Source organism: Notolepis coatsorum (assembly GCF_963971535.1).
Source record: "Notolepis coatsorum genome assembly, chromosome: 8".
Taxonomy (NCBI): Eukaryota; Metazoa; Chordata; class Actinopteri; order Aulopiformes; family Paralepididae; genus Notolepis; species Notolepis coatsorum.
Window position 1 is genome coordinate 103,768,908 of NC_140172.1, and position 10,562 is coordinate 103,779,469.

A 10,562-nucleotide genomic window follows, 5' to 3' on the forward strand; every position below is an offset into this window, starting at 1 on the left:
CTCTCTCTCTCTCTCTCTCTCTGGGTCATAACTAGAAAGGTGTGCTCAGTAGACCTAAAATCTCTAGCAGCCACTCTCTCTTTCTCTCTCTCTCTCTGATCTAAAGATAAACAAAGGGTTTTAAAAGTGTATTTATCTTCTCGTATAGTACCAGAGAGAAGCTGAGGAGAATCAACCAGCAACAAAAGCAAAATTTGTTAAAAAAAAAAAAAAAAATTATATAAAAAAAAAATTATAATTTTTTTTTGGTATTGAAAGTATCGAAAGTATCGATACTTTTCAAGGTATCGTATCGAAGTCGAAATTCCAGTATCGTGACAACACTGCAGTGTAGTCTTGCGATCAATCAAAACTTATTTACACGATATACCTCACATTCACCCTCCATTCACATCCTGGTGTTCTCCATTAGGCCTGTAGGTGGAGCTATGACAGCACACGTACAGTACACACACCGATGGTGTGTGATGTGTCCAAAAATGAATGGGCAAATGTGAGTGAAATGGTCGCACTGTATGCAGCTGTTTGTCTGCATTGCACCCCCCCCCCCCCCCCCAACTCAGATTTAGGGTTGATACAACCATCATAATAATATTGTTAATAATAACAATAACAATAATGATGTAATAATGTAAAAATTATCATTAAAAATACCTTATTATGAGAAAAAAATATTACGATGCATGGAATATTGTTGAGGCACACTAGTTACAACTATATTTCAAACAGGCACTCCATGTCAAAAAGGTTGCTGACCCCTGCTCTAAACTGTTTATTTCCATTACATCATTTAGATTACACATTATAGACATAGTAGTAGCATACTATTTTAGAGAACTTTGTACTTTTGCTGCACTACATTTCAAAGGAAATATTGTACTCACTACATTTATCTGAACCCATCAGTTACAGTTACTACTTACTAGTTACTTTGAAGAAAATATTTTGCATATAAAACATGGCAAAAATGTATGAAGAGTATCAGTATATACTTTCACATTTTAACTTCAAGAGGATGTAATCAGAGCAGCATAACTGGACCACATACCACTTTAACATGACCTTTAGAATTCAATGGTTCGAGGGTTTAACGCTCCCAAACACTGGAATACACAAATGTCATGTAGAGTGCATACTTTTACTTTAGATACTTAAGTACATTTAACAGCAAATACTTCTCTACTTTTACTTAAGCAGAATTGGAATGTTTTACTTTTACCAGAGTACTCATTTATCTGGGTATTTCTACTTAAGTAAAGGAACTGTGTACTTCTCCCACTACTGCATACTATGGATACTAGGGTATTTACTTGATTTCCATTTGAAATGGCCTATAAGGAAAAATCTTGGCAGATCACACAAAGCAGCAATGCAATATCACCTGTGCAGCCATTATCCATCTCAATCTACATCAGACATGAACCGCAAACCACAAACCACATACATACGTTATAATACGACAGATAATATGTATGTAGTACCCGTATGTCTATGTGTAGCACTAGCGAGCGACTCGCGAGGAGTGTGTGTAATAATTGACTCGCTGGCTGCGGCTCGCTTCTCGTGCAGAGACAGAGAGAGGATCGTTCGCAACTTTTAAATAATAATAATAATAATAATAATAATTTCTCTAGAGTATCGATAGCAGTACCGAGGACGTCGGAGCTTATAAATACTCCGGTATTTTCTAATATAGTACCGGTTCCCGTTCAAAACCGGGGTCCGGGGGGCATCCCTAGTAATGACAACCTCAGTAATTACTTCAGGATGTCCTCGGGCTTCTACCAGGGTTTATATAACATGGGGATTGGGGATTTACAGACATGGGGTGAGAAGTACAACTCGATGAGATCAATACAGCCGTGCACTTCAGAAGCTGTCTGGGTGAAAATGAATTATGCTAAGTCCTAGAAAAAAGTATGTCGATGAATTGATGGCTTAAAGTGGAATGTTACCCACTTTAGCATGTTATGTAAATACTGCTGCAGGCAGGGCTCTACAGTGCGACCATATTGCTCGCATATGCCCCTAGAAATATGTGTGTGCGAAACGGAAAAATCAATTACTCGCACGGTGTGCGACTCAAGATTACAGCCTCAATCGTGCTTTTTTCCCCGCTATAATCGTTCAAAAACTACAAGTCCCACATTGCACTCAAGCCAACGGTCCAATCACAGTAGAGTGACGTGACTGGTTTAAAAAAAGAATGGAAATGACCATGGGCGGAGTTTATGGGGGTGCAGGGGGTGCATTGCACCCCCTGGTGGCCGGGGGTGAAATTGCTTCAAGATTATTTTTATTTTAATAAAATTATAATAATTGTGAGAAACAAATCTGAATTCTATTATGTTTTGTTTTACAATACATTCATTTTATAGTAGTAATCATGTCACATTATAAGGCAAACCTTCTGTAGTGTGGCAGTGAAAGGGTTAACGCGCGGCCAAGCACCAAGCAGCAGCAGCAGAATGCCCCGCGCGATAGATTGTAACGCTTGTACAAAGCCACTTATTCTGAGATGATAATTAATGTATCTGGATAACCAATGCACGGATTTTGTCGAGGCAGGTAGCGTTATTTCGGGAAAATTGATATCTATAGTCTGGTATATTTTTCGTCCACGAAAAATGGAGGCTGTAATAATTATTATTGCTCGAGACCGAGAGTCTATATGAATAATAATAATTAGAGCCTCCATTTTTCAAGTCAGTTAAAAATGATCCCCCGTAGTGCTGTGTGTGTGAGTGTGTGTGTGTGCTGCTGTACTACCTAAATAAAATAAAAAATTAGGGGTTAGGGCATTGTAAAAACGCTAAAATAATAAAATATCGCGGCTATCGATCGCCTAGCAGTCGCACCCCCTGGCGTCAAGTTCAAACTCCGCCTATGGAAATGACCAATCGGAAGCTCTCATTTTCTCTTTTACTTCCTGAGAGTCCGCCATTGTGATATGCAAGCGTTTTCTGAGACACAAGTAACATTAAGTTAATGTAATATTCTAGTCTTACCAATAGCAATAGATTTGAGAACACCTAGATGTATCGATAGCAATAGTAATATAACGTTAATGCAACAAACCGAATGCCTTGCTTTGTTAATCATAACATGTCGTTGTGTTGGCTGTCCGGACATGACAATAACATAACGTGTACACATTAACACTGAGGAAGGAACATAATCGTTCCGAAACATGTTTGTTTCAGGCTGCCATTAAATATACCAAAATCTGTGAGTGCTGGTCCAAGCGTATTGCTTTCTTTTTCTATTATACTCGACGGGATTTCAGCACCCAGTGTTATAATTTGTGAGCGCAGTCTATCTTGACTTTTTGTTCATGGTGTAGCAACGTTAAACTTTTTCATTCACATATTCATACTAAAATATGGTCTAAAGTATAAGTATGTTTTCATCTCTTTCTGCAGCTTTCTCCAGAACGTGATTTATAGCCCCAAATGCATTATATTGATGATCAAATACAGTTTGGTAGGAATCTGTGCGAGATAAAAGATTTCAACTGGACGTACTTCTAGAATTTACTACACGTCATCTGATGTTGACCGGATGGGCGAGCGGGCGTTTATAATTCCGTGGGCAACGTTATACCATTCATCTAATGTGGGTCATATGTTCATCATAGCAGTTTATATCGAACACGGTAATACTACACGCTAAAACTCACCCCAGTCTCCTCGGGCCGTTGGGCGATCAGCGTGGAGTAGACAGTTTTCGATTATGGGATGTTGAAATGCCCGATCTATTTCCAGGTTGTATAATAGTATATACGTCCAAATCATGTTGTTTTTTCGAGTTATTTCCACCGATCGATGTTCACTGTGTGAAGACAGAGTCTCTCTAACATTAGCGAGTGCCCGGACCCCATATGGAGTGAGTCCTGCCGGGTTAATGGTTGATATCCGGTTTCGATCTGCCGATCGGCCACCAGATGGCGCTCTTGAACCGCTAGAGGGTTGAGAGGAGATCAGCACTGTGTGTCAAGGCTCCGGAACGGAAATATGATTTCGATCACAGATTTTTGAAATATTGATATCAAAGACGAGTTACGGCGTCCTCGGCAACTTGAGCATGGCGGGGAATGACGAGTTCCGGCGTTTTCGGCAGTTAAAGTGTTAAAATTGCGATAATCGATTCTAACATTTTCAAATCGATGCAAGCGGTGTGACATAATTGTCAGAATCGACTGTCAATCAATGGTCTACCTGACACGCAAACTTGTAAACAATGTTTCTGTACTGGAGGTGTACAGTATTTCAATAGGCAACCCTGAAAGGATTATTTTTTCTAGAAAAGCAACACTAGCTCCCCCCTCTACTGATGGCCCTGGTGGTAATGCCAGTGTCTCCTTTTTGTTCAATGTCACTGCCTTTCTTATTAGGCCTAGTTGTTGGCTACAACTTTGCCACAGTAGGCATTAATCACTTAATTAATAGTTCAAATGTCTGTGTCCCATTCCCGTTTGCACACGCAGATACACACACACGCACACAGTGGGCCAGTGACTTTGGTGGTATGTGCTATTGCACAGATGTGTGTCCCGTTCCCGTTTGCACATGCACGCACAGTACAAATATACATTTATTTTTGAAAAAATAAATAAACTCTGTTACTTGAAATATTTTCACTGTGCTCCTAAATATTTGTGGGTGCTCCTAAATTTCTTTGTGTGCTCCTAAATTTTTTCATTTAGGAGCTCCTTGGGAAAAATGTTAGCGTAGAGCCCTGCTGCAGGGAAGTTCAGTCAGTATTTGTGAACATGCACCACTCTCTCCTAAAAGCTAGAAATCTTAGAGAGAATCCTCGAATTTGTAATGTCACCTGGATGTAAAACCTAGAGGTGCTCAGTAGACAATGAATGAGCACTGCCTCTGTGGAAGCGCCATGAACCGTTGAGTGAATAGAATAGGTTTATTTTCTAGTATTAGTGCCCAGTTAAGGTCTGGCATCCTGCCATTGACTGTGGAAGTGGGTAGATTCCAAGGTACACCTGAGGAGGAGCGGTTGTGGGTTCTCTGTGATCTGGGGGTGGTGGAGAATGCATTTCATTTTGTTTTTCACTGCCCCTTGTACACCGACTTGAGGGTTTTATTTGAGAAGTTCAATTTATAAATCCGGATTTGTTTTGGCAGTCTGAGAGTTGTATGTTGAGTTGTTTTTTTGTGGAGATTTTCAGTTTTGCAGGATTTTTGTAGAAAGCATGGTTGGCACTTAAGACAAAACACATTATATCCTATATAATTTGATATGAATTCCTCTTGTTTCTTTGAAGTACATTGTTTATAGCTTGTTATTATGTTTTTATTGTGGCCATCTTGGTCTATATGATCACTTACTGTTTATGTGTCTTTTAAGCCCATATGGGCTGGGCATACATCTGTATGTAAGACACAAACAAATTTATTTCAATCAATCAATCAAAATTAGGGGTTGGGGGGATCGACATTCATGTAATGTCAGCTTTAATTCGTGTGAAACATTTTTTCTCCTTCTAATTATCATGTTTAGAGAGTAGTTGTGATGAATATTTCCCTCGTTAAATCATATCTGCAGCATGTATATGCTTTCTACAATAAATCTAATTAAACAGCCTGCAGGAGAAATAAAGAACAACATTAAAGTCATCGTTGGCGTTAATCATCTGATCGCGTGCCTACTCGCTTTTAGGCGTTATGAAGTGACTTGTTTTCAGGAGTTCCAAGCCAAAAGACTGAGACAAATAGATTTAGATAAGAGGCTGATGAGAATGATTATTTAAAAAATATATATGGCACATATACAATGTGAGTGGAACCACTTTATGGGGTCTCCTCATGTGAAAATGGGTTGGAAAAAGACATTTCAGTTGAATTGCGTTGCTAGAGAACAGCTTGGGGCCCAAGTTCATTTCTAGTCTGTTATTATATTATTACCAAACACTGCAATAGGAAATAAACTTGGGTCCATTTAGAATGTTTATGATATGAATAAAATATCCATGTCGAGGAACGGTCGAGCACGCTAAATTAAGAATTCCAAAATGTTATATCCATGGCAGAGGAAAGTTCAATCAATATTTGTGAACGTGAGCTTCTCTCCCAATGCCACAAACACCACATAAATAATAATCAAACTTGTGATGTCATCAGGTATAATAAAGTCTGGTGCTGCTCCATTGATAATGAACGAGAGACCGACTTTGTGGACCCACAGATTTTTTTTTATTTTGTATTGTGCAGTGGTGTCTGTCCTTTCTGACCAGTCTGACCTTTAGTACTGTACCATGTTTCCCAATTAATTGTCTGTGGAGCAGCTCCAGGCGTTATACTTGATGACACTCTTGTTTTGGGGATTTGGAAGAGGGTTGTTTATGTTCACTAGCATTTTTTTGGACTGTCTTAGACCACGAGAACAACATGTACAGTATGAATTCCTAAAACGGTCGTAGTTCCTCATTAACGCCACAGAATCATGGTATTACCTCTACTAGTAAAACAGGTAATAAAGCTGAGGATTTAGTGAGGAATTTGACATTCACTGCTGGAATGTTCTATGTCCAGGTGTCCCATCATTAACATGAACGAAATCCTACCTGCATGCATGGGCAACGTTACAGCAGTCATCCTGCCTTGAGGACGTAAACCTACATGACTGCAATAGGAAATAAACTTGGGTCCATTTAGAACGTTTATGATATGAATAAAATATCCATGTCGAGGAACGGTCGAGCACGCTAAATTAAGAATTCCAAAATGTTATATCCATGGCAGAGGAAAGTTCAATCAATATTTGTGAACGTGAGCTTCTCTCCCAATGCCACAAACACCACATAAATAATAATCAAACTTGTGATGTCATCAGGTATAATAAAGTCTGGTGCTGCTCCATTGATAATGAACGAGAGACCGACTTTGTGGACCCACAGATTTTTTTTTATTTTGTATTGTGCAGTGGTGTCTGTCCTTTCTGACCAGTCTGACCTTTACTGTACCATGTTTCCCAATTAATTGTCTGTGGAGCAGCTCCAGGCGTTATACTTGATGACACTCTTGTTTTGGGGATTTGGAAGAGGGTTGTTTATGTTCACTAGCATTTTTTTGGACTGTCTTAGACCACGAGAACAACATGTACAGTATGAATTCCTAAAACGGGCGTAGTTCCTCATTAACGCCACAGAATCATGGTATTACCTCTACTAGTAAAACAGGTAATAAAGCTGAGGATTTAGTGAGGAATTTGACATTCACTGCTGGAATGTTCTATGTCCAGGTGTCCCATCATTAACATGAACGAAATCCTACCCCCCCCCCCCCCCCTCCCTCTCTCTCTCTCACCGTGCACACATACACACAGCTAGTGGGAGAGGGGGGGGAGGTTAGGATGATTCCAAGGGCCCAGCACTGGGGGGGGGGGGGGGGGGGGGGGGGGGGGGCCCAGAGAACACTATTATTATCTTTTTATTAATATGGTTTTATTATTATCCTAAAGTAAGTTAATGTAGATGACTCAAAAGTATAATTGCCTGTATTATAAAAAAAAAAAGGTAAAAACCATATTATGCGTTTTCATCAATAAAAAAATAAATGCCCCAAAAAATGTTATGGATTGGGGGCCCACAAATAGATTATTTCATGGGGCCCAGAATCTCCAGCTACACACCTGCATACACACGCCAACAAACACTCTTTCTGAGTAGGCTACAAGTAGGTTACTATCACTAAAAGCAATAGCCTAGTAGTAGGCCTAGTTGTAGTAACAAAAACAATAATAATCTTATTATTCATATTATTCAATCATATTATAATAATAATAATAATAATAATAATAATAATAAATAATAATAATAATAATAATAATAATAATAATAATAATAATAATAATAATAATAATAATAATAATAATAATAATAATAATAATACAAAATAATTACCTCTATAACAGTATAGTGTTGGTCTTCCTGGCTGCTGACGCTGTACCGAGGCTGCAGGCTCTGCATGCCCTGCAGGCTCTGCAGGTAGACGGGGGAGAGCTGCTGCATCATCTGGGGCATCATCTGCACCTGCGGCATCATCATGTAGGACTGCTGCGGGACGTAGGACTGCTGCTGCTGCACGGGCACCAGGTACCGCACCGCCTCGTAGCCGGATCCGTTCATAGCGTAGGGTAACGGGGACACGGGAGCGGCGGATAGGACCCCGTTGCAGCTCGCCTGGTCCGAGGAAACGCTGATGGTCCTGTAGGTTGTCTGGCTCTGGCTGACTGGAAGGGACATTGTGGCGCAGAAAGTCCCACTGGTCGGAGGCGAAAAAGAAAAGTTGCGAACGAGATTATTGTCCAACTTGCTCCGGGGGAGGTGGGTTTAGGAGTAAACCATACGGGGGGTGAAAATTACAATCTTTCCCGACTATCTGAAAGGTCTTCAGCGGGAGGAGAGTGTGGAATAGAAGCACTTATTTTGGAATAATCTAACCCGGCTATACTTCCTCGAGTGGGGAAGAATCCAACACAACACGAGCTGTGGAGGCGGTCTGTTGTATGCAAATACTTTTTTTTTCCTGGACCAGGAGGCTGGGCCAATACCTGTAGATAAAGCTGGGAACGAGGTTAACTTGAAGCGCAAGCACTGGAGGCGGTCTGTCGAATGCATTTTGTTTAGTTGTTGCCTGAACCAGGAGGCAGCCTGGGCCCAACCTGTTGTTAGGTCTGATACGTACACGACTTCAACCACTAGCAGAATCCTGTGAGAGTTGATCAACTCGAATGTAAACGTTTGTAGCTAAACTGGCCCCTGTAAATGTCCTAACCCAACCTCCTCCAATGTACAGTAAATGACCAAGTATGGTTCTGTCAATATTCCAATGTACAGTTTTGCTTGTACAGTTGTACAGTGCCCCCCCACCCAACCACCTCCAATGTACAGTCCCCACCTACCCAACCTCCTCTTAATGTTATGCTAATTAGTACTGCTGCCCACTGTGGATTGATCTATTGTTTTCTATTAATCTATTAAGTCCTACGATAGTTAAATATACATATCATGTCATTGTACTATTATATATTAGCCTACTTATGTCCTCGTTGTATTACCTTAGGCTAGCTACCACCTCAATGTACCTTCAAAACAAGCTACCGAATGCCACTACTGTTCCTAATTTATGCAAATGACATGTCGTCAGCTTGTGACTGCAACTTGTTCCTGTTTGCGGACGACTCAGCCCTGCTGGTCTCTGACAAGAACAAGTTACAGGTTGAAAAAACCCTCAGCTCGGAACTAGGCAAAATCTGCATATGGCTCGCCGACAACAAACTATCATTACATGGGCAAAACAGAGTCCATTCTCTTCGGTTCAAATAACAAACTCAGCAAGACCGACGGCTTCTCAGTTACAGTGGGTGACAATATTGTCACAAGGAAAGATGAAATTACCTACCTGGGTTCCATCCTAGAGGCTAATCTTTCCTGTGACAAAATGGCATCCAATGTAATAAAAAAAAGTCAATCAACAAACTCGATTCTTGTACCGGATCTCCTCCCTGGTAAACAAGAATACCCTGAAGACTCTGGCAGGAGCACTCATTCAAGGGTACTACGACTATGCTTGCACCTCATGGTACCAAAGCACCTCAAAGGCACTAAAAACCAAATTACAAACATCTCAAAACAAACTAGTCAGACTACTGCTTGACCTGACTCCTAGAACCCACCTCACCCCTGCACACTTTGGATGGCTTAGAGTAGACGACAGAGTACAGCAACTTGCAATGGGCCTGGTCTACAAGATACACTACACGACCAAGGTACCCATGTACATGTCAAAATACTTCCCAAAGATCAGTGAATACCACGATCACAACACCAGAGGGAGCTCCACAAATCATGTAAAACCCAGATTCGGCTCAAACAAGGGACTAAACACGTTTTGCAATTATGCCACAACAATGTGGAACGCCCTACCCAAAGCTGTAAAGGAATGTGAATCACTACCCACCTTCAAAAACACTCTCAAAGAACACCTACGGGAGACTGCAATTCAAAACTGGCCCCTACAAATGTCCTAACCCAGTTGTACAATAAAGACCAAGCATGGCTTTGTCAGTATTCCAATGTACCCAACCCCCCCCCCCCCCCCCACCTCCAATGTACAGCCCCACCCCACCTACCCAACCTCCTCCAATGTACAGTTTCTATGTCAAATGTAGGTCAGTATTCCAATGTACAGTGTGTCCCCCCCTACCCAACCCCCCCCCCCCCCCCACCTCCAATGTACAGTATGTATTGAGCTGTACTGTACCCATTCTGCAATCTGTTAATAAACTTTTCAATCAATCAATCAATCCATCCGAGGGTGAAGAGACCCCTAGGGAGGCCTTATATTAACCAAGGGCTGCTGGTATTTTCCAATAGAGTGGAAACAAAACCGGACCACCGAGGGGAATAAGCCAAGCGCCACTTAATCAGTTGAGCCAATTTGGTCTTAATGCTTAATATGCTTTTGGGGTTAGTGGTGTTTGAACTGTTGCGAGCAAGCCATTTCTTAAAGGGGAACTCCACTTTTTTTGGAAATTAGCTT

The 10,562-nt window shown here is 40.9% G+C and overlaps 1 protein-coding gene across 1 annotated transcript in view; it reads right to left on the reverse strand.

Moving 5' to 3' along the window:
• LOC311233524 (uncharacterized protein) overlaps positions 1–8,475 on the reverse strand; it is a gene marked incomplete at its 3' end in the record, with an annotated part of 56,199 nt that extends 47,724 nt beyond the window's left edge. The window contains exon 1 of the mRNA XM_084320490.1: positions 7,922–8,475. Within this exon, the coding sequence (XP_084176616.1) occupies positions 7,922–8,263 (342 nt within the window). The 5' untranslated portion in view covers positions 8,264–8,475. The remainder of the gene's footprint in view (positions 1–7,921) is intronic.
• Positions 8,476–10,562: the final 2,087 nt, after the last annotated feature.